The sequence below is a fragment of the Lissotriton vulgaris genome, chromosome 1_1 (assembly GCF_964263255.1).
Source record: "Lissotriton vulgaris chromosome 1_1, aLisVul1.2, whole genome shotgun sequence".
Classification (NCBI taxonomy): domain Eukaryota; kingdom Metazoa; phylum Chordata; class Amphibia; order Caudata; family Salamandridae; genus Lissotriton; species Lissotriton vulgaris.
The window spans coordinates 1,985,087,866-1,985,115,761 of NC_141685.1; the positions used below are offsets into that span (position 1 = coordinate 1,985,087,866).

General features: G+C 44.6%; 1 protein-coding gene across 1 annotated transcript in view; it reads left to right on the plus strand.

The window, feature by feature from the left end:
* Window positions 1-27,896, plus strand: part of LOC147751480 (cadherin-related family member 3-like) — an 853,888-nt gene that overhangs the window by 745,342 nt on the left and 80,650 nt on the right. Inside the window, exons 18-19 of the mRNA XM_086933301.1 lie at window positions 10,137-10,278; window positions 10,461-10,723. Coding sequence (XP_086789427.1) covers window positions 10,137-10,278; window positions 10,461-10,723 — 405 coding nt within the window. The remainder of the gene's footprint in view (window positions 1-10,136; window positions 10,279-10,460; window positions 10,724-27,896) is intronic.

Genomic DNA, 27,896 nt, shown 5'->3' on the forward strand with positions numbered 1-27,896 from the left:
AGGATATATTCTAGACTTACTCAGCTTCAGTACTATTTCTTGTAGTAGTAGCCAATGTCAAAGAAATCCTACTCAAGTACAAATTATACTATCAATACTTTACCATTTGTTAGGCTACATTGTGGCACTGTTCTAGTGTACTGTCACCTGCTATATTCTCTATCGTACCGTTGTAATGCTACAGTAAGGACAAACCAGGTTTCATTTTCTTTTTTTCCATAGCCATGAAACTGCCACTGTGTCACACCACTAGTACCACCGCAATAAGGAGGAAATTTCATCCGCCCTGGATTGCCAACCTTAATCGCCATTTCCCGTGGAGCCAACCCTGGGCCTAGCCCTACTTTCAAACACAAATTACAGGTAAGATACGCATTTGGTTGGAGGTAGTATAATGGAGTATTAGGAGAGACGAGAGTTTAACGGTAGTACTACTAAAGTCCTAGGACTATTCAGGAAAACAAACTTACTGTTAAACCCCCACCCACCAGACTCAAAAGCAGTAAAAAACAGGTATGGTCAGATAAAGTTTCAAAAAGTATATTTTTATAGCCCTAACAAAATAATCTCCCGCAAGACCCTCCCTAACCCCAACGATTGTCCTTCAAAAGTCCCCAAAAAATCCAACTCCCAATTCCCACCCCCCAAAAGTCTCTAAAAAAGGGGCAAGGGACACTACGGCAGGGTGCTGTTGACTTTAGCGGCCAGGGCATCATGCTCCTTGCGGAGGGTGGCATGGTCGAAGCGGAGGCCCTCCACCAAGTTCTTATAGCTTAGGAACTCCTGCTCCAGGTAGGACACTCTGAGGCATAAGCGGCGCCGGCATGCCTTGCAAATCCTGTGGGGGGCAGCTGCTGTCTTTGCTGCTCGGCGGTGGCGTTTGGCTTTGGTAGCCCGGCTCCGTACCGCTGGAGCACTGCGCTGGCTGGCAGCCCGTGGGGGCACGGAGGAGGATGCAGCTGTCCCAGTGAAAGTTGTTGTAGTACCAGACTGCGTCTCCTCCTCCTCCAGGGCCACCAGCCGCCGATATTCAGCGACAGTGGCATCCAGCCTCCGTTGCCAGGCCATTCGAGCCAGCTCCCTCCTTCTTGATGGTCTGTTGGATTTGGAAAGAGCAACTATATGAAGAAAGAAAGACATAGTCTGTAACCAATGCTCCTTAAGATTAACACAAAATGATTGAGCAGAAAGTTGTGTCACAGTACAAGTAGCAAATTGAAAGCACAGTACATAACTATTGAGGACAGTATCTATGTAACCTCCGACTTCTTCATCCTTGCTCTAACATTAGTGGGAGTTTAAGGAACAAATTCTACGAGCACTATGGACTTCCATTACAGTCGACTATGACAGTACACCAGTCTTATTCTTCTTCTCTCTTGTTTAGGAAAATTGGTACGTTATCTTATGCAAGCCGGCATAATGCCAGCGCAGTGAACTTGCACCCGAGAAAAACAGACGCACACCATGATGAGTGAGACAGACTTGCGTTACTGTACCGGTCCAGTACATGCAGGTGGTGAAGCTCTTACTTTTCTATTACGGGTGGCACTGAGAATACTCTGTTAAAAGGGCTACTGCTTAATTAATTTAGCTTTCACCCTATAGTGCAAATGAGTATTAGAAAAGGAAAATGAAGGAGCTAAATAATCTGATTATCTATCACTTCAGATGGGATGTATTTGATGACATATGGGATGACTTTAGGTGCTTTGCTTATTATTGAGTGAACAGTGATACACCCACACATGAATGACGTACTACTACTAAACTAAAGTTATTACGAGAGGTAGGGAGTGTCCACCGTAATAACCGGATATATGCTGTGCTTGCAGTTGCAATACAGACTACTGCTACTATTCATGGTAGTATTTGGACAAAATTACAACTTCTTTTCCTTGCCTTTCCTACACTGGAACGGACGTGCGGGTGCGGTGTTACATGCTCTTCAAAGTAACACTTAGTTCATCCAGTGACCGTCTACTCTCTCTAGATACACATATGCTATCTAAGAGTCAGATAGTACCATGATCCAGGCATCCATCCATTCAAAGTATATGCACACATACAGTTTCTGTTTCACCCACCCAGGCTGTTCTCCTTCCACCCATCCTTGCTTCATCATTCACCCAGCCATGCACCATACCATATTCTTTCCTTCCCAACCACCTAAGGGACCAAGCAAACACATATCATTCTTCTTTGCCAGTCATCATTACATTTCTCGTCCTTCCACACTTACTTACACCCTTCTTTTGCTTTTCGTTCATCCCATCCATCAAGTTCATCTCAGATCTGATTGGGATTCTTCTCGCCAAAAGCTTCACAGCTAAGTCGAAGTACATTTAGAGGAGGCTACTACCTGGTTGATTTCTAATACACCCGTGCAGAAAGCACACTCTGCATTCTTCAATCTCAATAAGTAAGGAATATATAGCTTACCTCTGCCCGCCACCACCGTGTTATCCCTCACAGAATTGTCCGGCACTTCCACCGCCTCCTCCCCATAGTTGTCCTCGTCCAATGCCACCACCACCTCTGCGCTGGCCCCGCCTCCAGATGTTCCACCTACAAAGTACATTTAATAATGTTAGAATACACCACTCACTACTATATAATATTTGGTCTAGGAGGAAGAAAGAAATGTGAAAAAAACAGAATACAATTTAATAATTTGTGACTGTCTACTCTAAAGTAAAAATGTCCCTTTTCCAGGGAAGGCTGTTGTCTTGCTGCACTTTTTGGCACAACTGATGAATGCTTGCTTTTTATTTTTAACACGTACCACTTTTTCTCCTAACAGACAGAAGCTTGACTTCTAAGAACACGAGCAGGATCAAGTTCAAACCAGGTGAGAGCTCGGCTCGACCACAAGAAATGTGTCCAATTAATCGTCAGCACTAAGCACTTTTCCATTTTCAGTTAAACGTTTACTTTTATGACAAACTTGATTTTAATAAATGTGTTTACTTTTAATAAAGCTTTTCAACTTAAATAGACTCTGTGGTTTTTGCTCCTCCAGACTAGAGTGGATGAACTAAAGGTTTTGGAATTTTTGCAAGGATGAGTCCGTGCCTCTGACATCATTGGGGATCAATCATCGGTGACTTTGGGAGCTAAATGACTCTGCCACACTATCTAGTCAGTAAGGAGATTAGGGGTTCAACTACAAAGTCTGTTATCACTGAGGTATGTGGAAAGTCTAACAGCACCTATTATAATTGATAAGCTAAGCAATGCATTATTTAGTGTCCATAGTTCTGTTTGTGTAGATTTGTCCCTGCAACAGTAGTAGAATGGATTGTCCTCCTATCCAAACCAAAAGTAAAGTAGTATCTTATTCTTTCTTGGTAGTCATTCACCTTTTTATTGTTGGCAATTGTCAAAGCATAAACATTTAGAAGACTTGAAAAGACATTATGGACAATCCCAGAGGACTGCACTCAGTGCATAGAGCTATTGCTGACTAGAATGGGAGTCCAATGGAATTGCCAAATGTGAAATCTTAGTTAGCTACACAGACAGACTAATAAGAATAATCTAGTAATACCACACGGAGTCATAGTCGAGGCAGGATAAGAATTAAGATCCAGTCTACAAGAAGATCAAAGACGATTTAGAAAAAATCGAATGAGGAACGCTAGGAAAAAATAAGTACTCTATATTAAAATTAAAACTTACTGGAGCCAGCAAAGGAGCCCCCGCCTGCCCGATCCTGGCCTGCATCCTGAACAGCACCCTCCTCCTCCTCCTGTGTCCTCCTCTTGCCCCTGGGGGGAGCTGATGTACAACATGAAAGAAATAAAAACAGAAAACATGGATGATATTGTCAACCAAATCAAACATTTCAAAAGAACTAATAAAATATGTTGGCGAAATAGCAAATAGACAACTATTCCACGGGATATATTATTGACCAATCTCATGTGGTCTACTACGTTATTAGTATTGCTTGATTTGCGGACCGTCGAATTGGAAACTTCTTATGTAACTCACTAAACAAAGTACTAAAAAGGTTTGCCTAGGATTGGCAGGCAGCAGTCCGCAGCACGCGAAGTGACAGACAAAGTCCATCGTGATTGCAGATCAGCGACAAAACTAAAGTTTCCTACTACATTAACCAGTCATTAAAATACTCAAACTATCAATCCACCACCACTATTTCTTCTTATCGCCATGTGTACAAAGGAAGGACTGGACTTGAGTCTGTGGGGGCTGATTTAGTAGCCCCTTGCGGCTCTTTTGCTCCATTGTTGCGTGACTTTTGTGACGCAGCAGCAGCACAAAAGAGGCGCAATGGTGCGGCGTATATTAACAACGTGACGCATATGGGAGATGCATCACGTTGTAAAGCCCTGCACCATCAGGGGGCGTTCCGGCGCAAGGGAGGGCGTTCCTGCGCAGGAACGCATCCTTAAAGTGGCTGAGGGAAATCTACAAGATTTCAATCACTCACTTTAACGACAATGATGCGTGACTCAAACCCTGCGCCGGCTTGAAGCAGACGTACGGCTTGACGCAGCATTGGGGAGATAGGGCACCCCAGAGCATTGATGGAGCTGCGCCATCGTTGTGGCGTAACTCCAGCAATGCGCTGCCTTTACGGCACAGATGCGTAACGCTTTGGTGACGTTTTGGGCCCATGGTGCACCGCATTGTAAATACGGCGCACGATGGGTGATGGTGGCGTGGCGCACAATTACTGGCGCATCCCTGCTACTTTGCAGGGATGCGCCGGTAATTAAAAATCTGAACCTTAGTGAAATGCACAGAAGATTTTGAAATATAATTTACCTACAATGTAATGAGCAGCATTCTTTCTCTTGGTAAAAAACTAAAATTTGCAAATATAATAACACATAGCAGGAGAAAACAGAGTAGTAAAGAAATAGCTACTACTACCCACCAAGCCCGGGGATCTCAAGGCCAAGCAGGTCGAGCAGATCTCGTTCACGGTCCAGGACTTCCGTCCAGCGGTGGGTGGCCTGGTTGTAGGTGCGCCGGACCCGAGAGTGGTGGTACATGGCCCGGCACACCTTCTCCCACCGCTTCCGGCGCTCCCGGATCCCGTACCCGACACCGATCCTGCCGCCTGCCATGATGGTCCTGGGGAGGCGGCGCTGAACATAAAAAATGAGTGCGACCACCTGCTCCGGGCTAAAGATCTCCCGGGGTACGACCTGCTCCCCCCTCAAATCCTGCACGGGAGCCGGGCACGGGGTGCGGGACCCTTCCCCTTCTCGGGATGCTTCCCGGCTCCCTTCACCATGGTCTGGGCAGAAAGGAATAAAGAAAATAGAATAGGGAAGAGAAGAAAAGAAAAGAGTTTAAAGAAGTAGTTTAAAATTAACCAAAAGTAGCAGTAAACACAAACATATAGGGCTAGAAAAATAGAGGGATAGATAATAAGTAAAATAGATTAAAAAAAACTTCAAACAAGCAAAGGATGGCAGAGATTTAGAGAGGATACAAAAAGCATGCCCAGAACCATAGCAATGAATGAGAAACAAGATGGCCGCGCCCGTTCACGACCCCGCGGGTAAGTTCGCGCGAGATTTTCCTCGCGAACACTCGCAAAATTGTACTGGCGAGCCGCACACTCTGCGAGATTACACTTCGCGCCCGGAAACGGAAATACGTCATGCAAACAAGATGGCCGCGCCCTTGAACGACCGCGTGGGTAACTTCGCACCTTGCGCTACAAGCGGCTCGCGAAAACGCACAAAACCTTGCGAACTAACATGCCGCAAAAAAACAAATCGCATATTCGCACGAATTTGCGGCTTCCGAATCCGATCTTGCGCATGTTCGCGCCCCGCGAATCCTGCAAAATTGCAGAAAAACGAGTTTTGCAAAACTGAAAGCACTCAGCAGGTGCAAGAGTTCAAACTCATCATTAGTAACCATTCCCTGTAGTGCTTGCTGACTGGGACCCCTCCAGAGTTCAGTTGCTAGTTGCAACAATTGTATGACCCTGCTCTGACCCTCACAGCAGGCTCATAGAATAGCTACAAGTAGGCCACAAAGGTCCTGGAAAAAAAATTGCACTGCAACAGAAAGCATATTACTGATAAGGAAGCAGGTGCCAGACCTGGAATTTTAAAACAGTGACACATTAATAAACTAACCCCAAATGAATTCATGTCAGTTGAAGCAGGGCAGGTGTGCTTGCTTTTCCTCCCCATAATCTACAGTGATGATGAACCAGAGGGTGGCATTGATGTAACAGAGGATGACATGGGTGAAACAGAGGGTGGCAGTGGTGAAACAGAGGGTGCTGGGAACCTGTGATGATGAACCAGACGTAGAAACAACATAGTCGCGACCGCTGCGAGCCGGCAAGTAAGTTCGCGATTGCGAACTGGTACCAAACCCTCACAAACTGGCAGAATCCCTTTCGCGGATTTTGCGGATTGCGAGTTCGCAAATTCGCAAAATTCGCGAATTCCAGATTCACAAAGTTCGCCCATGCTTAATCACCTCCCGCGCCGAGAGTTCACCGGGGCCAGCTGGGGGATCGAGTCCCACCCCAACTGTGATGGAGGCTCCGGCTGCTGCTCCTGCAAAGGCCCCCCTGGGGCAGAAAGAAAGCAAGTAACGTCGGGGCTCACGAGCCCGATTGAAAGTCAAGCCGAACTTCATGAACATGGCTCTTTTTCAAGCAGAGATGCCAGAAGTTGTAATGATCTACATCCACTGTGCTGGTGTAGGTGCCAAAATACAGAAATATGGCTTTGAAAGTATCACCCACAATTTCCATCATGTAAATGCAAATTAGGCAGAAATAGCAAAATCTATGTACCACACATAGGTCACTCCACTATTCTACTTTTTCTAACAAAGATAAGTGCTAATTGTTTAGCAAATGTGTAATATGAGTTGGGTTTCGGCCTCGTACCCTGCTACCTGTGCCATCTCACTTCTTAGTTTCTTTTTCTAGGCTTGTCATGTAAAATCCTTTCAGCATTTGCTGATATTTCTTTCACTGCACGCTGACCTCAGATGACTCCATTTACCAGACTCACTAATATGGCTTTCTGTAAGTCATTATGTGTGTGTGTTTCAACCACACAATTCAGCTAAGTAGTGTGTGACTATGTCAACGTAGACACCATTTCAATTCAGTAAAAACATGTTTTGTCTTTCTTTTGTATGAGTTAGTAAACAGTTTCGTCAGGGACTCACTTTAGGCGTCCACATTCCCGCACCAAGCTTTGCTCCCTCGACAGCTTGGACCATTTCCATTGCAAGCAATAGAGAAATTGCACAGCTTATCCATGTCATATCAGTTCAGGCCAGTCACGGCCAGAACTTGCTAGCCAAAGAGAAAACAGGATGAGGGAGCACACCGCTGACCTCTCAGGCAAGGTTCGCCCCTGGCATTCTGGTAAATGCAGTCTCTTGTAGCTCGCTCCGATATTTTCGAGTGTTTCGCCAAGATTGGGGCAGATAGTGCTGATCTCTAGACAAGTGTTTCTGGTTTATTAACCGTCATCAGTAGAGAATACAGTCTTGTATTTTGGCGTTTGCTGAGTAGGCGGCCAAATATTATATCAGGTCCGGTACCTCACACTGGCACGCAGGTGCTTCATCCACGAGCTCGTCAGCTCAATGACTCACGGGAGTACTTTACATAGAAAACAGGATGTGGGAGCACACCGCTGACCTCTCAGGCAAGGTTCGCCCCTGACATCTGGTAAATGCAGTCTATTGTAGCTCGCTCCAATATTTTCGAGTGTTTCGCCAAGGTTGGTGCAGATAGTGTTGATCTCTTGACACGTGTTTCTGGTTTATTAACCGTCATCAGTAGAGAATACAGTCTTGTATTTTGAGGTTTGCTGAGTAGGCTGCCAAATACTATATCAGGTCCTGTACCTCTCACTGGTACGCAGGTGCTTCATCTGCGGCAGCCTGCTCAGCAACCCCAAATATTTTCATGCCTAATCTCCACTGATGACGGATAATAATACAGAAATGCGTGTTTAGAGATGGCCAGCATTGATCTGCACCAACCTGGTGAAACACTCGAAAGAACTTTTGTGCAAGTACACACGCTTGATGAACTGCATCCACCATAGTGCTTAGGGGCGAATCCGCTGGGAGGTGAAGCAATGTGATCCCACATTTGTTTCTTGCTAGCCACAGAGAACTGCTTCATGCACCTGCTATTTTCTTTTTGATGCAGTGGCAGAACACTCTCTATCAGCAAGAAGCAGATGGCCCTTCCCTTACTCTAATCAAATGATTAAGGCTCTGCACTCCTGTCCTGGCCGCAGGAGAGTTTCCATCTCACTTCTTCGAGTAATCCCTGGCCAATAGGCACTTGAGTGGCCGTCAGTCCTTGGTGCACCACATTTCACTGGACTTCATTCATAGGTGATTCGAGGTTCGGAAGGCTATCCTAATTTTTCTAATGGTATAGGGGGAATACAGAGGGTGTCCCAGTACCAGCTGGTGAGTTTTCCTTTATTTTTAAAGGAAAACATTCATATTTACTTATTTCCTTTGGCATAATAATGCATGTACTCCCCTCTTACTCCCCGAGCCGTGCTAATCAGCTTTCTGTACCCATGTTAACATGGTCAGTTACCACAGCAGATATACCAGAGGATGTTGGTGGTGAATGCATGCTTGAACTACAGAATACATTCTTTTTTTATAAAAACGTGTGGTTCTGCTCCGTGAGGGCAGCCCTGCACAAAAGATTATACAATAGAAAAACTAAGGGGCAGATACACTAGAAAGTGCCACAGTGCAGCAATGCAAGCTATTGTGCTGCGCCAAGCTGCAGCACTTTCAAAGCACAGGGATGCAACATATTTACAAGAATATGTCGCATCTCTGTGCTTTCCCCTGCACTGGACTGGAGCACAAACTGCAGACATGCGCCGGGCTAGGCACCCTTGTACCATGGTACAAGGATGCCTGCGTCGTGGAGACATTTTTATGTGCAGAAAACAATCACTAAAGGCATTTTCCTCTTTCTATGCATGTTGTAGAGTTCAGCACGCATTGAAAGAGGAAAAAAATAAAACATTTCTCCTGGTTACGCCTCGCTACGCCATCTCTAGGGTGGTGTAGCATTCAGACACATCTCCAGATTTACGATTTCTCGTAAATCTGGAGATGTGTCATGTTCCATGGGTTTTGCGTGGGAATACCCACAGCAACACCCAGAGAAAGCCCCTTCAAAGCAAAGTGCTGCGTGTAAAGGAGCCATATTTACAAGGAGAGAAAAAATCACACAGGGTGGCTGTTCCTCTCCTTGTAAATATGGAGGAGCCCCCTGCGCCACCAGCACTTCACGAAAAGTGACGTACTGGTGGGGCAGGGGGCTTGGAAATCTGCACCATAGTGCCCCACCCCGGCGAGGCGGTAAAATCAGTTAGCTACGCCACTGTACATAATGTATATTAAAAATTGTTGGTATTGATGGACAAGGATCAGAGAATAACACCCGAGGTGACTTGCCCTATAAGAGGGATAACTTAAAGTTCCAAGCTGCCTTGAAACTGGATATCTGTGCATTATCAAATGCATTGTAGTGGAAATGTAAAAAAAAACCAATCATTGAAGCCAAGAAAGACGGTCCGAAGGCTGGGGGTACCGAGTGACTCTGAGTGACTAAATCATGATGTTATTTAGTTACTCAAATTGGAGTGCACAAAAGACCCGTTGTTATGTATCGAATAAGAACATATGGATTGTTTTAACGTTTGATTCTAATAGCTTATTCTACAAATTAGTGCTTAATATTATCTTACATACATTTTTCCTGTGTTAAAAGTGCAACTATCACAAAACCAGGCTAGCCAACATTATTTTTCACCTATGTCATTATAGTTCTGAGCTTAGTGTTTGGAATGTTTGGAAGCACTACATATGAAATGGAATGTTAGTGGGAACGGCTCATTAAACATACAGCCTATCAGGGAAATTAACTTTGAACTTGTCAGTTATCCTAGAGCACGAGGCCCATTAAAAGCAGGAAGCACTCATGTTTAGAATGGATTTGTGTTCGAGATTACTCAAGTGTCGTGTTGCTCTCGTGATAGAAAGAAACCACAGTGTTGTAAAGAAGATTTATTTAGTGAATATCATCGGCCATACGTTGTGAACCTCTATGTATTTTACAGAATGTAAATGACGAGCCACCTGTTTGCAATCCAGCACTTTACGAGAAGAGGATATATTCGACAGATGAGACGCCATTTCTTCAGCTGCAGTGCACGGACAAGGACTCGCCCAACAGCCAGCTCAGCTACGCCATAACAGGAGGTTATTCTCAATTTCCAACTTTTCCGTTTCCCCGCACCTCATTTGTTATGTTAGACTCTTTGAAAGGCGTGGACACCTTTCTGCTGTAATGTGTTATTCTTGAAATGCAATCCTGTGGGGGCTTGAACACGATATGTAGAAAGCACTTTTGTAGCTCATTTTCACTATTAATCTTGTTACAGGGAACGGTATACAGCGGTTTAAACTGCAGAGGACGGGCCATGATGCCCCTTTCTTGACAACACGACAGAATTTCCAGTACCATGTCTTCGACGGAATTCAAGACCCCACCGTCTTCCAGCTTCTGATAGAAGTGACGGATGAATTTGGGGGAAATGCAGCTACTCGGTTGACGAGCACAGCAACCGTGATAGTGCATGTAACTCCCTGGACGACAACAGTGCCAACTAAGCCCACCACCACGACCACAGCAACTACTGTGCCCGTAAGTGTCTGGCAAAGCCTTCATTTTCTTCTTTTCTTCTTTTCTTTTAACAACAATTATTGCAGTCGAAAAAAATGTTTGGAGTCAGTGCAGATCCAGTAAAAATGTGCCTTTACGTGTTGTTTTCTGGACACGTGCTTTCAGTTGAACATCTTACAAAATAATTAATAAATCAATTCAAATATTTAATTTAGTGTAGTTCTAGAAAATCACTTTGCGTTTCAAAGGATTTTTTGGGGGCATTCGTATGCATGATTGACAGTTCAGGGGGTGCGTAAGACATACCATCTCGCTCTCCTCGTTAATCGGATTGATATTTTAGTGTATAAACGCTTTCTAAACTACTTCTCGGTTTATAGCGGGCAGTAACTCTTCATTACTTTGGTCATACAGACATTTGGCCGCCATACTTCCATTTTAAACCTAGCTATATTCCTAGGTCTCAGACTATTCTGACTGTCTCAATTGGCCTTTCTTTGGTTTGGGGCAAAGTCAAATACTTGAATGCGCACATCTATAATGTACTATGTTCTCCCTTGCCAGTGTATTGTTTGATTTATTTGCAATTACGTGTTGATCTGTAGAGAACTCTATGTCTCATCTTCTTTCAGAAAGCAACGGTTTCTTCTGCAAATTATCTCTCATTCACATGCTTAAGTAGAACCAGATACTATTTGACATCATGATATACCATCAAATAGTCTGTGAATTCTCAATCGTGACGTCTCAGGAGGGATCTTCTTCTTCTGTACATGACCATGTACTTTCACTCCAAGTGATAGCTTTGAGCATTAACATTTTCCATACTTTTCCACTAAACTTTGATGGCTTTGTCTAATTAGTTATTTTGCCTTTTCAATATCCTTTTATATCCTGGACACAGCCATGCTGTCTTTTTGTTTTCTTCTAAGTACTTCGACTTGCTTCCAGGAGTTCCTTATCTATTTTATAATAACACCCTGTCAGTGCCAGTGGGCATGAAGAATTCAGAAGTGTAACAGCACTGAAACGACTGCACCTATAACGAGGTTTTGCATTTTTGTTGTGTAGTGTGATTTCTCCTCTTTTTTCAAAGTGGTGGCCTCATAACTTCATAGTGTATTTTTAAGTGCTTGTCAGTGCAGCTGTCTGCAAGACCTATTACTTGCAATATGCGTTAGAAATGGGGTTTCTGGTTGGCTAGAGTATGCACCTACGCCAGGCAGATCCCACCACTCTAAACAGGGTAAGGGAGTTACACACCCAAAATAACCCCTGCACACCCCCTTGGTAGCTTGGCAGAGCAGTCAGGATGATCCCAGAGGCAATGTGTAAAGCCTTTGCACAAAACACACACACATACATCAATGACACACTAGGCACAACACAAAAAGAGACTCAACACAAGGCTATAAAAGTATCCTTTGTATTGTTCATAAAACACTTTAGACCACAATGACATAAATCACTGTGTGGCTAGGCACTTGTAATGACATCACATAGATTACACAATCCTTTTGCCAATCGGGCAATTGTCTTAACAACACAAGTAGTGCACCAAAGTGAATACTTGTAGAGTTCACACATCGTAAATACACCATCACTGGGAATAATCCTGCAGCTCCTGCACATAACATTTTAGGGAATAACATGCAGCCAACTATAAACAGGCACATACCATGCAGTTGAGGTCAGACCTAAATCATAATTAGGGCATGAAATACAGTGGCAACATCACATCAGGGAATCATATCTTCCCAATATCATCATGTCCACATAGGGTACATTATCCCTGCACTCCTGCTCTACTTTGCAAGGTCCTCCCACTAAAGACGGAGTGCACCGGACCTCAGTCATGCCTTTTAAGAGGGATTCTCCTGGCACACAGTGCTGGTACAGCAGGTGGCGGCTTAGCCCCGAGACTGCACCAGCGGCTACACTGCAAGCCAAATGCCACAGAGGCGCAGTCCCCGTTACACTAGAGGCACAGGGAAGCCTTTCAGCAGCCAAAGTTTCAGCACTTCACTTTTAGGCTCTGAGAGGGAAAAGGGAAGTAACCTCCAGCGCTCCATACGTGCTGTTAAAGGAAATCACAGGGCGAAAAGCACAGCACTTATCACCGCTGTTTCAAATCACAAAGGGCAAGCCACACAGCCCTTGGAGATCACTGGAGGTACCAACAACAGGGCCCAGGCAGGCAGCACAAGGGTCTATGTAATAGAAGTGTCAGTCATTCTCTCTACCCAACAGGCAGCAGGTCAGCACACTGAGTAATCAAGTTCAATGGCAGTTCCTCCTGGCAGTCTGAAGAGCCAGCTGCATCTGTTACTGTCCCAGGCAGTGTCTGGTTTCCTGGGGTCGCATCCTCAGTACTTATAGTCCGAATGTCTTTGTTCAGGGGGGGGATTCAAACACTGTATTAGAATTGCACAACCCTCCCATTCACATTTCAAGCCCTGGTCCCAGACACACGCAGGGGGGCGGACACAGCATTGTGGAAAGTAGGCACAGCCTTGTTCAGGTGCAGGTGCCACTCCTTCCACCACTCCAAATTCAGACCAGGCATATTCAGCCTAGCACAGAGACATCCAGGAGTGGCAGGACATACCTCTACCCCACCCTTGTTACTGTCTAGAGTGAATACACATCCCCTCTATCCTGTCAGTCAAAACCAGATAGTAAATACACATCCAGGCAGGGCTCAAAGATTCATAAGCTCACAGATATGCCCATGTCTAAAAGTGGCATTTCTAAAATAGTATTGAGAAATCTGCTTTCACCCATAAGCATGATTTATCACTTCTACTCCAAACATATCAAACATCACCATGCTACCCCTCTCATATAAAACATTACCACTGAAGCACATATCAGGGTGTCCCTAATGCAAACCTATAAGAGGGCAGCCCTATAGCAGTGAGAAACCAAATAGGCTGTTTGTCACTACTAGGACATGCTATACAGTTAAGAACCATGTCCTACCTTTTACTTACACAGCACCCTGCCCATAGGGCTAGCTAGGGCCTACCATAGGGGTGACTTATATTTAGTAAAAGGGGAGCTTCAGACGTGGCAACCACTGTACATGTCATGTCACTGCGGCAGTAAACAGCACATGCAGGCCCTGCAGTGGCAGAGGCCCAAGACAGATTTGAAAGGCTACTTCGGTGGGTGGCGCAAGCAGCCCTGGAAGCCCACTAGTAGCATTTAATTTACAGGCCCTGTGTATATGGTATATGATGACAGAGCAAGATTGAGAGCTGTGAGGGTGAGGCTGATGGGAGTGAGAGCTTCTCACGTTGCTTCCTACGATCCTGCATTGTCCACTGCAGAGCGCCAGAGAGCTGAACGCCAGAAATGCCATTCCAGCAGAATTTCACAGCGCGGCTGATCAGCATCACCATCGCTCTTTTTCTGTGGCCGCTGTGGGGGGTCCGCTGTTGAACCTCCTGAACCCCCTGAACTCCCTGAACCCCCGCCGGAGGTTGTACAGCTATCGGAGCTGCTGGGGGAGCCTGGGGAAGCCAGCGGGGAAAAGCTCACCTTCACCCACGCCTCCACTCGTATCCACCTGAATCCGCCCATATTGCTCCTGCTCTGCTCTGCTCACCAGGATCGCAGAGGCTCGCAGTGGCATCTCTGTCTCCTTTTCCGTGGCTCCTGTGCATCGGGGGTCGTGTGCGGTCAATCCGCGTGTGCCGTGAGGGGAGGGGCCCGGCTCCAGTCTCGGCCCGGCTCCTGTTCTAACCCGGTTCTAGCCCAGTCCGGCGGTCACGTCAACGGCTTGTCACGGCTTGGCTCCTGCATGCTGACACATAATCTACCTCGCGCCCCTGCGGGGGAGGACAAGCACAAGCAAAGTGAGCAAGCGCCTAGAGAATCATAAAACCCAATTGAGTGCCCCCCACCCCAGTGATTCTGTGACTCTGGGGGCTATACAGCAGCAGCTGCAGCAGATGAGCCTGGGACGTGCCTGGGATTAACATTGGATTAACATTGGAACTAGAGACCAGGCAACGTACATCAGGAAGGCGAGGGAAGGTGTGGCGCAATTCCCACGAGCCGAGGAACTGAGGAACTGTCGTACTGTGGAACCACTTTGGGACCCACTGAGTCCCACGGAAACATCGGCTGCGACCCATGAAAAAGGATGCAGGGGCTGTGAACCTTTTTCATAACATCACAGCGGGAAACCAGCAAATAACCAGAAAAATGGGGAGGTTAGTGGTTCCTTTATTCCTCCCACCTGCTGATACTTCATTACGTTTCACTCTCATTCTGTTCTAGACAAAATCTTATTAGCCATTAAATTACTATAGTCCGTTACAGATTCATCAGTTCTTGTGGCTCGCTAATATACCAATTCGGACAGAACGATTCATGCTATACCTTGCCAGCTAGCCGGAAGTCAGGCGCTTAGGTTAGGCCTGCAAGCCCAGCGAAGACCTTGTGCAGTAAGTTGGGGAGCAAGCAAGGACAAAGTCAAGTGACTTGTGGGTCACCAAGCACCCAGCAGCACAACATTCTGACCCTTTACCCCCTTTTATTACTGAGAGTGACTAACTCGAACAGAATCGCAGAGGCTCAGCAAACTTAACATGAGGTCAGGTAAGAAAAGGGTCAACCTGGAAAGCAAGCCGAAACTCAAACCAAAAGCAAAGTCAAAGGCAAACCAGAATACCACATTAAGCATCACCGAAATAGAAATTGTTAAAGAAGTGACTGGGAGTGGAGCAGGGACTCAAGGAGAGCCTGGGGAGCCTGGAATGTCCAGCGTCGGAGTCTCGCGGGCTGCGATCTCTTGTCTCAACCTGCGTCGGCCTAAAATTACATCAAAATTCAATTTTATGAAAGATCCTTTTTCCACTATCTTCTCATCCAGCGGGAAAATTCAGGGCCTACAGGACTCACTTCTTCCCTTATCCCCGGGGGACTCGCTTCTTGTCCAATCTCTGCAGCAAGCCAGCTGCATTTCATCTCACTCTCCCATTTTGGCCATTCAACAAGATTCGAGTCCAGTGACAGCCGGGGCAATAGGAACCTTGGTCGATCGCGAGCCTTCCAACAAGGCCACTTCCAGATCTTCATCATCCCCAGTCGGAGACCGGGGGGCAACGTCTGCCTTCCATCTACCTTCCCCTGTTACGGTCCCGAATGCCATCCTGGCACCAGCAACCTTATCCCCATGCGCATCAAGTCAGACACATAATCCTCTCATGCAAAATTCTTTCACCAGCAGCGGTGTGGTGCTTGACCAATGGCAAGAAGCCCTGAGCAGCGATGACATAGGCAACCCAAACAACTTGCCGATAGCAGATAAAAGCCATCAGGCCCAAACGGACAATATAAGATCCTACTCACAGTCCCCAGAAGGAGCAGTAAAAGACCAGCTAGACCACAGTAAAGAGGACCGGTCGAACAGACCAAGCCTGGGGAGCGACGCCCCCGTCAACACAACCTATTTTGGCTCGCAGGAATGGGCCGATCTAGTTGCCACAAACATTCCATCTACGCATATGAATCCAGCTGCATTAAAGGTGGAACCATCAAATAATATCCAGGACTTTAGACCTGGTCCAATTCAGGAGGGTGCCCTCTCAAATCTAATCTCCTTGCCGAACTCCTCACTGCCTTTAACTCCCAACAAAAGGGACATCGACAGGGGGCCACCAAAAAGTTTACAAGCAACAGAAGTGTCAAAAAAGTGGGACATCTTGCTCAACACCATGCAACGAACTGTTGATACTCTTCACTTCCAATCAGATAAAATGGACCTACAGCTGTCTTTATTAGACACTCTTGCTGTTTTTGAGGGCGGATAGACGACAAACTCGGCCAGTTAAATTCGCTAATCAGCAGGGCTCAGCAAGATGCAAAACTGGCATGTAGTTGCGGTCCCATTATCGACAATCTTGCAGCACTTCCAGAAATTGTATCCAGCTTACTAGAAGGGCTGCCAAAAGGGACAAACGCAAGGCCCGAGCGCACCAACTCGGGCGGAACAGCCTCTCATGTAGCACCAACATGAGGGTCAACTGCAGCGAGTTCCACTATTAAAGTCTCACCGGAGTCGCCATCAGGGGGACTGCCACCGGAACTGGCCCACACGGCAATTTGTTCCTCTTCTCCTCCAAACGCCAGCAAGCCACTTCTCAATGCGAAAGGGCGGCGACAGGTGAAAAGGAAAGGCCAGAAAAAACAAACACCAATAATCATACCAGAAGTCTACCCACTCTTTCAATTAAGAAAAAAATCTGAACAGCTGGCCGGGAGCTCTAACGCAGAAAGCCCTATCAGAAAGGATCCACCCCCTACGGCCCCTGGACTTTCCCCCAATGGAGTATCCATAAAAGCAAGTCCTACTGCTCCCACATTGGAGGGTGGCACAGTTGCACTCGTCGGCAGAACTGGATCCCAGAACAAGTCCGACAAACACTGTCTCTGCAATGTGGCTAAGGAAAGTCACCTTAATCCACCACAAACATCTGATTCTGTAACAGTACAGCCAGTTCAAACTTCGGATTCCGCGCGGGATGACTCATCTATCCCCACTTGTGTAAGCTTCCGTTCCCAAGAGCAGGCGGATCCACGGCTCCCGAGCCCTCAAACTAAGCTTTTACTCACCACAGCTAGTGCTACCACAGATTTTTCGGTGCCCGTTTCAACAACTCTTACCTTTGGAGAGCATCCAATTGGAATTCAGTATCACTCTGACCGCAACAATTTAAGCCCTCAAGCCCAGAATAATCAGCTAATCCCTCTGCAACGTTATCCAGACGCCCATTCTACCAGCATCCTCTTTACCCCGGAGTACCAATCTAGGGGGCCATTTGACATCCTGAACAGAGGGAACCTATTACGGCTACTCAAAACCATACCAGCCCTTAAGGACTTATCTTCAGCGGACCTTCTGTCCATAGAATTCATAAGAACAGACAGGCTGGGTGGGAATGAGGCGACAAAATCTACGTGGACTTCCCCTGAAACTGTCAACAAAATCCTTAAGGAGCAAAGTCTCCTTAAAGTATGGGGGATCAACATAGCTGCCCACCATAACGCAGGATACCCGCTGCCCCTGCTTGAGAGGCCCCAGCAGGGTACCAATACAACTGCAATGACACAGTCTGTGCTGAGGGGTGCATTGGGTTCCTCTGCTACAGTAGCGCAGGCGCCACAAATGGAAAACAGCTCAAGGCCGACAAATGCGCACCGTACGATCGAACATCGGCTCATCAGGATATGCAATTCGCAAGCCAACCACCAATGACTAGGACATCGAACAGAGAAAGATCTGCGCATGGACACTCCGCATATGGATCTATGCTCATGGAATATCAACGGGCTCTACAATAAAGTAGCGGACATTGAGTTTCTAAAATATGTCAAATTGTTTGACATCATCCTCCTCCAGGAAACTTGGCTGGAAGAGCCGATTCATCTAGAGGGCTATTCTTGCCATCATGCCCCAGCCACAAGGAAAAGCAAGTTTGGTCGTCTATCAGGAGGCCTAGTAACCTATCTTAAAATATCAACGATTGGTTATGCCCAGGCACTCAGCTCAAACTCCTTGGCCATAAATACAGTCGAGTTATTACTTAACTTCGGGGGCAAGATGAAAGAGCTACAGCTGACCAACATCTACATCAACCCTAAAAACAAAAGACAGGAGGGGAAGATCTTGATGGACCATTTACATAATGCTATGACTACTCGTACATCATCAAACCTAATTTTATCTGGAGACTTTAACCAATGCATTTTAGGGTCTTCTGTTAATAGCGACATTCAGGCCCAGTCATTCCATTGGAATATACCAACTCAAGCATTCAGCAACCAATGCAAGGCATCTAAGGCTGCAAAGGCATTACTTGAAGACCTAGAACACATGGGCCTGAGGGTCCTAAACGGAAGATTTGCAGAAGACTCGCCACCTGTGCCCTCATTCACCTCAGGCAAGACTACCTCTTCAATTGATTACATTCTAGTCTCTCTTACGTTATTTCATCACGTTTTAGGCTACAATTTAGGAGATAGGGGTGATAGTGATCATTGCCCTCAAGAAGTCTGCCTCGGGGTTCTTCCTGATGATATTCTTTTGAACGCAATAGGTCCGCAGGATAGCATTTCCATCAACCTCAAACGCATCAAAACTTCAGTAGCAAATACTGCTGAGGTGCTTCAAGCCGCAAAAACACAACTGAGCGCTTCAAATTACCCTTCCGGCAATCCAGTAGCAGGCTGGTAACTATTTACGATGGAGTTTGCAAACAACTACTCGACAACTGTACACCACTTTTCAGCACCAGCACATGGTGTCACAAGGAAGATCTCGAGTACCCAGAAACTGGCTATGAAATTACACAAAAAAGCGATTAATTAAGCTTTAAGACAGTTGAAGAAAAGCCCGGGGGATGGAACTCTTCTAGCAGAGATTCACAAACACCGAGCGGATCTCAAAAAACTGAAATGGGCAATTAAAACAACAAATGAAGCAGACTTTTGGGCCAAACTCCACTACGCATCCAAGGGCAATAACAGCTCTCAGTTCTGGTCAATCATAAACAAATTGTTAAACCCGAAAATTGACGGTATAACATCTTACATAACGAAATCGTCTTGAGAATCATTTCTCAATGACCATTTAAATCACCAGGACGGCAAAACAAGGGTGCTGAATAATCCATTTGAGGGCCGAAAACTTCAATTAAGCTCAAGACGAGGAGATCCCATTTTAGAACCCTCCGTGGCCCAAATCACAAAATTAATTTCCAAAGGTCGCAGCTGGTCCAAACGGCATTCCTCCGGCCCTTTTCGAACTGGAACCAGAATACTGGGCTGACAAGTTGATCCCCCTCTATTCATCCATTAATAACTCTAGGCGCCTTCCCGTCTCATGGAGGGGCTCAATCATCTCACCAATTTATAAGGCGGGGGACAGACTCCTTCCAAAAAACTACCGCCTAATTGCACTCCTTGATATTGAGGCTAAATATTTTGCTGGTCTTCTATTGACTCACCTGCGAGACTGGGCTACAAATCAAAGCTTAATACCATCTAGTCAAACTGGGTTTTGCAAAGATATGGGGACAACAACTAACCTGGTGACCATCTCGTCGCTTATTGACAAGGCTAGGGTGACCAAGCAGGCTCTCCACCTCTGCTTTGTGGACTTTAAGGCGGCCTTCGACAATGTCAACCGAGAAATCCTCTGGCAAAAACTGGCCTCTTGGGGGATTCCCTCGCCTCTACTAAGCCTCCGGATTGAATTACACATGAATACGTGGGTTCAGGTAAAGCTTGGGAACGGCTCGCACCTCTCTAGGCCTATTCCTACCACAAAGGGCCTAAAGCAGGGGTGCGTGTTAGCTCCAACTCTCTTCAACCTTTTTACAGCTGACCTGCCACCCGCCCTTGAGGCTTGTAATTTACATGCTCCTCGGTTAGGAGGCAAAGGGCTGCCCAGCATTTCCTACGCAGACGACGTGGTTTTGGTCAGCCACACGAAAGTCGGTTTTCAAAACCTTATTAACACGCTTCATGGTTATGCCGTTAAAAATCTATTAGAAGTGAACATCAGCAAGACAAAAGTTCTATCCATAACCAGGAACAAAAAGTCGCATACTTGGTCGCTTGGCACAGAAGCAATTTCAAACTGCTCTGAATACAAATATCTTGGGATCCAAGTTGACAAAGGTGGTCGGTATTTAAACCAACTAGAGGCCATCAAGAGAAAAGGCATGTTAATAGCCATTACACTGAAACAGCTAAAGTCCAACTTGAGTGGCGAGACTCTATTGCCACTACTTCGAGTAGCAAAAATCAAAATACAGGTCATCAATCACGTATGGCAGCGAGGCCCTAAGAGGAATTGACGCAAAGCTCCTTGATACAACTATCTCAAAGGCCTACAGACTTCTATTTAACCTGCTATCGTATACTTCGCAGACCCAGATTCGGTTGGAATTTGGGCTGACATGCCAAACACTCGCACGGAGAGGCTCTTACATCAAGAGCTGGCATAAATGAAAGAACTCTTCAGAAAACACCTTGAACCGACAGCTCTGGCAAGATATGACCAGTTCATCCAGAATGCCGGCGAAAAAATACTTAGAGGAGTCCTTGGCCATTACAGGACTGAAAGATCTATGGGAGACTCCTCTATCTCATGCACAATTCAAGCGCATAGTGAATAAGAGTTTAAAGAGTCACTCGCATGTGGAGGATAAAGCCTTGCTTTCTCAGAGACGCCACGCCTGGATGACCCTGTATACATACAAATCACCGGGGCTTCAAGCATATTTTGGTCTGGGGTATGGCTGGAAAACAAAAGAAGCCTTTCTCAAATACAGGCTAGGGATTCTACCTGCCATCCTCACTTACCACCATGGTTGAGACAGAACTACGGGACTAAATGTAGGCTCTGCGGAATGGAGACTGAAGACTTTGAACACCTACTATGTACTTGCTCGAGGCTAAACGAGGAAAGAGTAGCCCTGTTGAAAACCACCTTTAACGAACTAGGAGTCCGCTCAAGGAGACAAGCCGTCCTTGCCTGTTTCGATCCTGGTTTTCCCCCCTTAAACGGAAAGCTGGTGAAATTCCTGAAACTAGCAGAACGGAAATAAAAAAATCAGGCACTTGGTCGAGAGGATTCCACGGGATAGGACAAAGAAGCCTCGAACAATATACTTGTACCATGTTTTTATTGTTTTTTATCTTTGTTACTTCCCTTAAATTTCTGCTCTTAAGGCTTTCTTTCAATTTCTCTTGAGGAGACTGTTTTTTAATGCATTTTTGTAACGGTTTTTATTAAACTAAAACAATAAAAATATTACTTACTTACTTACACTGTACAAGGGACATACAGGTAAATTAAATATGCCGAACAGGTGTAGACCATGTACCAAGTTTCCAAGAGAGATCACATGCACTTTCGCACTGATCAGCAGTGCTAAAATGCCCAGAGTCATAAAACGAACAACAACAGTTCTGGGATGGCCCTGCAAATAGGACTGAGTCCAACAAAGACCTATTGCTTGCAATATATGTAGATTGAGCTTGGGGTCAACGCCGTCAAACATTGGCTTTAGACATTTTCAATCACACCTTGTGACAGCCACAGAGGTATTCCAATGCATGTTGGACAATTTTAAAATTAAATATGACTGATATGTAACACTGCTTCTCACATTCAATTCATTATCTCACACATGCATTTTTTCCTAACTACAGCAGGCAGTATTCTAAAGCTGTTGTTGTGACTCAAGGAATAGCCTGCTCTTAAAATGGCCTTATACTTGCTTTTGTATATCCCAATGCTCAGGCATTTCAGGGTCCAAAATAAACAATTAGGATGCCTGTACAGGATGTCGACTTGTTAATATGTGGGCTCTTGAACAAAAACACCAATACCATTCCATCCCATTACCACCATCACCAATACCATCAGCAATTAACCCCAATACGACCAATACCTCTACCAGAACCACCACCACATATACCACAAGAACTACTATTAATTCAACTTCCATTACCACTGAACGTTGTTTACTCTGTATAATTCTTTGAACTTGCCCTTTTATAATATGTAATCTACTGTTATCTTTCCTTTGACTTATTCATATAACCCTCACAAGTTCTTGCTACTCTCTCTTCCTTTCTCTTTTAAATTGTTTTATTACTGCACCTAGAAACTACACTTGTCTGGTATAGGTTGCCCATAATAAATAAATATATATACAAATAGAACAATATCACCTCCACAAAAATCACGCCATAACTACCAGTACCACAAATATCACTGGAACAATACTATTACCAACAATACCACCTCTAATAACACAAGCACCTTTAGCACAATTATCACCAATACTACCATCATGAATACCATCACCACTGTGCTACCTACACTAATACTGCACTATCACCAGTGACGATTATAACCACCAACAATACCAATATCGACATCAATTTCACCACAACACTATTCTCACTATCAAAACCACCAATACCACACCACAACCACCAACAGCACCACCCCAATACCACATACCCTTCAATGCTTCCAGCACCAATATTAGCACCACATAACCACCAATGCTATATAACATTAATACCAGTACTATTGCCAATATCACCACCATGTATACCACTGATAACACCACCACAACGCATACCATCACCACCAAACCCCAACAATAACACTAACTATTCTTAATACATTGGTGCCTGATAGACTTTTGATTTGTTTCCCTTCAGGATACAATAGTGCACGTATAATATTAGGTTTATTTAGATGCACATATGTTGGATTGGATTTAGAGCGTATACATACCTACTGATCACCTGAAAGGTAAAATATATTTTAAATCACAGCTCTCCTACAAATAGATAGAAAATAGACAATGGAATCAATATGTTTATGTTTCTAGTTATGTTTTACTTCTAGGAATATTGTTTTTTATGATAAGCAGGATATGTTTTTTACGACATTAACATTACATAAGGTGAGTTGGGTCAGACACTGTGTGGCAACTCGTGGGCGATGCACGGGACTGTGTATGTGTAGGGTAACTGCTGCTTTTGTTATGAGGGACGGGCACTATTATAATAGTGGGCAAATCCCCATTGGCGGTTATTAAACAAGCACCTCCTGGTAAACGAATGAGCGTAGGCTGAAACCCTTCTCATTCTTTCTCACTTATCTCAGAATAGCCTAGCACAGGGGACTAAGATTCCTCACGCTAACCTATCAGACATGTGGTGTGAACTGGGTCCCTTACACAGTTGATCTCTTAGGCACAATGTCCTTGGTTCAATCAACGTTCTGATCAGTTGCTGTCAGGGGTCCAGTACTTATTCCCACATGTGTCTTTGAATTGGGGAGACTTCAAAGATGCCTTTGACGTTCACAAGGTTCCTGCCTTACCTGCCATGGCTCCAATCTCGCTACAGGGGTGTATGCAACTCTATGTGTGGAGACAGGCACAGCCCCATTCAGGTGTAAGTGTAAGGGTAAGCTCCTCCTTCCCATTCTACCTAGTTAAAGGCCTGTCAGCCAAGTGATGGATCATCAGGATGCAAATGTCACACCAAACTCCCTTTGTCTGAATGTCTAAAGGGATTGTACACACGCTGTCAACCAACTGAGGCTTGTATTCAGAGACTGGCAGAGGCACAGAGTACTTAAGTAAGAGCATGCCAACTTTATAAAAGTCGCAATCAACACACAGTGCCCACACCACAATTACTCAATACATGTTTTTAAAGGGTAAGAAACCAATTTATTGTCACTTCCCTAGACAGCGTTACTTTGTGTCCATTATTTTATATCTTTTTCATATTTTCAAAAAAATCATAGCAGGAAAAAGACAATAAATTCAAATATTTACAAGCTAAATAGACTTTGTACATACATTAAAGACAAACATTATTTACACATTAGAAAACATTTCAACATCAAGCATTACAAAAAAATGATGATAATTATGTCACAAACATCAATTATTACAAACAATTAATGAGAGAAACTAAGTTTGGGGGGAAAAATGTAAGTAACTCAATGACTATACATTAAAGACAAAAATGTAAGTAACTCAATGACTATAAGTCATTGAGTTACTTACATTTTTCCCCCCAAACTTAGTTTCTCTCATTAATTGTTTGTAATAATTGTTGTTTGTGACATAATTATCATAATTTTTTTGTAATGCTTGATGTTGAAATGTTTTCTAATGTGTAAATAATGTATGTCTTTAATGTATATACAAAGTCTATTTAGCCTTGTAAATATTTGAAGTTATTGTCTTTTTTCTGCTATGATTTTTTGAAAATATGAAAAAGATATAAAATAATGGACACAAAGTAACGCTGTCTAGGGAAGTGACAATAAATTGGTTTCTTACCCTTTAAAAACATGTATTGAGTAATTGTGGTGTGGGCACTGTGTGTTGATTGCGATCTATATAGGGTCTAGCCCCCACCACGTAAAGGACCTAACCCCTGTTGTTCACAACTTTATAAATGTGGCATTTTCAGACTTACAATTTAAAATCCAACTTCGCCATACATTGTGATTTTAAATTGTGGGTCCAGGGATACCAAACTCCAAATCTCTATCTTTTCCCAATTGGAAATGACACTTGAAATATGTTTATGACAATACCAGTGTTAAACAATTGGAGAGATAGGCCTTGCAATAGTGAAAAATACATTTTCAAATGTGTCTCTACCAGGACATGTAAAATTCTAAAATACATCTCCTACCTTGTAGACCTGTCATCCTTGAAATTGTCTTGGCCCAGCTTTTTGTCTGCTTACCTCTACATGTTGCTCTATATTTTTTGTTAGCCATAGGACTCTGAGCACTATCCGACTGCTGATCTGCGCATGTGCTTCTCCCCTGAACATGGTGACATTGGTATTCACCTGATTGGCATATTCAGTTTACTTATAAGTCCCTTGTAAAGTGGTATACCATATAACAAGAGCCGGTAATCTAAATGCTACTAGTGGGTCTGCAGCACTGTTTTTTCCACCTGCATAAGTAGCCTTTCAAACCTGTCTCAGAACCGCCATAGCAAGGCCTGCGTGTGCACTTGCCAAGCCTTAAACTTCCCTTTTATTACAGTAATGTCCTGTCTACAAACCAAGAACTGATTCATCCCCACAGATATCCTGGCAGACAGGAATGAGTTGAACGGGATCCTCGTTCACTTCAGAGCATTGAGTCTAATGCACATACTTCTTCAGCTTTGCAAATGTACCAAACTGCCAAATGTACTGTATTTTAAAGGAATGTGTTACAAACAAATCTTAATAAGAAAAGCAAAATAATGAACATGCACATCTTTATTTACTTTGTTAAATTCAAGTCATACTGCTTTTGTCAATTTAAAAGTGTTTTCAAGGAAAAAGTTGCACACAATCTTACAAAGATTATGTTTTTATTACACAAGCTTATGCTATGGGATGATAGCCTTCAAGATGACACATTCCTCTTCTGCTAGCTGATGCCTAAAAACCAACACAGTGTCTATCTTTATAGAGAAGAAAGGCACAGCAATAAGAGTTTTCAGTAGGTGAAATCTAAGAGCAGTTGGTGAAACTTAGAAAAGAACTATTAATTTCTGTTTGATACATTAATCCTCATTCTATTGTACAAAACAAGAATTAAATGAGGATGAGGGAGTCATCACCCTATTTAATGAAAAGCTTTTAGAATGTGCAATAGAGTATAAACTGTTGATTAAAACATGACAATATATCCATAATACAAGCATTTTCTGATATCAGAAGAGGCATATAGTAAGATGAAAATGTTACTAGTCAGTGGTAAGAAAAGATTACAGGTGATGAGAGATGTCATTTACCTTTGGGATGAGGGGTATTGAAGTGTGAGTCACTTTGCAGCAACTGCTGGTTGTGCTCATTTTTCCCCTATTGAACCCAGACAGAAGTGCAAGCAGAACCCGCTGAGGTAGGTTACAAGCTGCTCTAGTCTCACTCACGATTACATGTTTATAGTGATAGTATTATTGGTGTTGGCACTAGCATATTGAGTTCATATTGAACAACATGCATTAGAACAACCATATTATGTGAAACAGTCATAGAATATTCATATCCCTGGACTGCTCGAAGTCAACTGTGTATGTCAGGAAGAGGTTTCGGGCACTGAGACCAAGGCTCGGGAATTTGAACCTGCTGTTTCGTTTTGCTGGTCCTACGTAGTCTATAGTCTTGCGCTATGGGAAACACAACATCTTTGTTGATAATAAAACCTGCGAGCTCTCTTGAATGGTCTTGTCATTGAAACCCAACACACACTTTGCACCAAAAAAACAAAAAACGGAGCCCTGTCCCCAGCAATTATACTCTATTAGACCCAGATTCTCAAAGGTGTAATGGAGGACTACAGCCAAAAATGCTGTGCTGCTTTGTGTAACAGGGAGAGAGCAGGAGAGTGCATATTCATAGAGATATGGCTCTCCCTAGCGCGAGTGCTGGTTTCTGCTGCCGTGCTCCAGGCACAGTCCTTAGCGCCATTATGCTAGGATGCATGCCTGAGCCTACCATAGTTTTTGTACAGGAAAGATACCCTTCCTGAACGAAATACTTTGGCTAGACAAGTGAAAAACATTTTTCTGCTTTGTATGTGTGCTGTACTGTGCAGCACACATTCAATATAGGAAATGAAAGGCGAAATGAAAACATTTCTCCTTTTCACGCTTGCTTTTCTGTGGCAGTAATTTGTGGTACTAAATCCTGTCTACTAATGTTAGTAAATAGGGTTTAGGGTCATAAGGCATGGGTGGTTACATGGGAATGTCCATGTACAACTCATGTAACTCCGCCTTGGCTGAAAGTAATGCTAAGCAGTGCTTCGTTCTGCTTTGTGTTACATTTCCATACAAACCAATGCTAATGCCAATTAGCATTGGTTTGTTAATCCCCAAAAAGACTTAGGGGGTCATTAGGATCGCGGTTTTCCCGCATCCTCCGGGCCGGCGGAAGCCACCGCCGGCCCAGAGGATGCGGGAAAACCGCTGCGGACCCACCAAAGACCCACCTCTACATTAGGATGGCTGGTGGGTCCTGGTTTAAGTCCGCCGCTTTTCCGCCGCGGTCAACTTACAACCGCGGCAGAAAAGCTCTAATATGGTGGCGGTGTCTCTCAGACACCGCCAGCCATATTAGGATGTGTCCAAAAAAATGCTTTTCCGCGGCGGGTTTTCCGCCGTGGAAAAGCATGTGGAACTTCACTGAGGGGGGCCCGTTGCGGGCCCCCTGGGTGAAGGGGGGGAGGGTGGGGGGTGCACATGGGGGGTACCTATGGTACCCCCCTATATTTGTATGCAGAAATCGGCAGGCACCGCTCGGTGCCAGACTCTTTCTGCATACAAATGCAATGTATGCATTTTTACCATCGCGGCGGGTGCAGCTTGAAGCCGCACCCGCCGCAATGGTAAAAATAGAGGCTGTGACCGCCAGGGTGGTGGTCACATCCTAATTTCACAGGAGGGAACTCCGCAGGCCATGCGGAGGTTCCCTCCTACTCAGGGGTCGCGGATGGATGCAAGTCCGTCCGTGATCGTAATGAGCCCCTTAGTGTCGGTTTAGCATTACAAAAGTAATGCTAACCCGAAGATAATCCCTAATGGATCTGGGCCTTTGTTTGTTAACTTTGATCTGA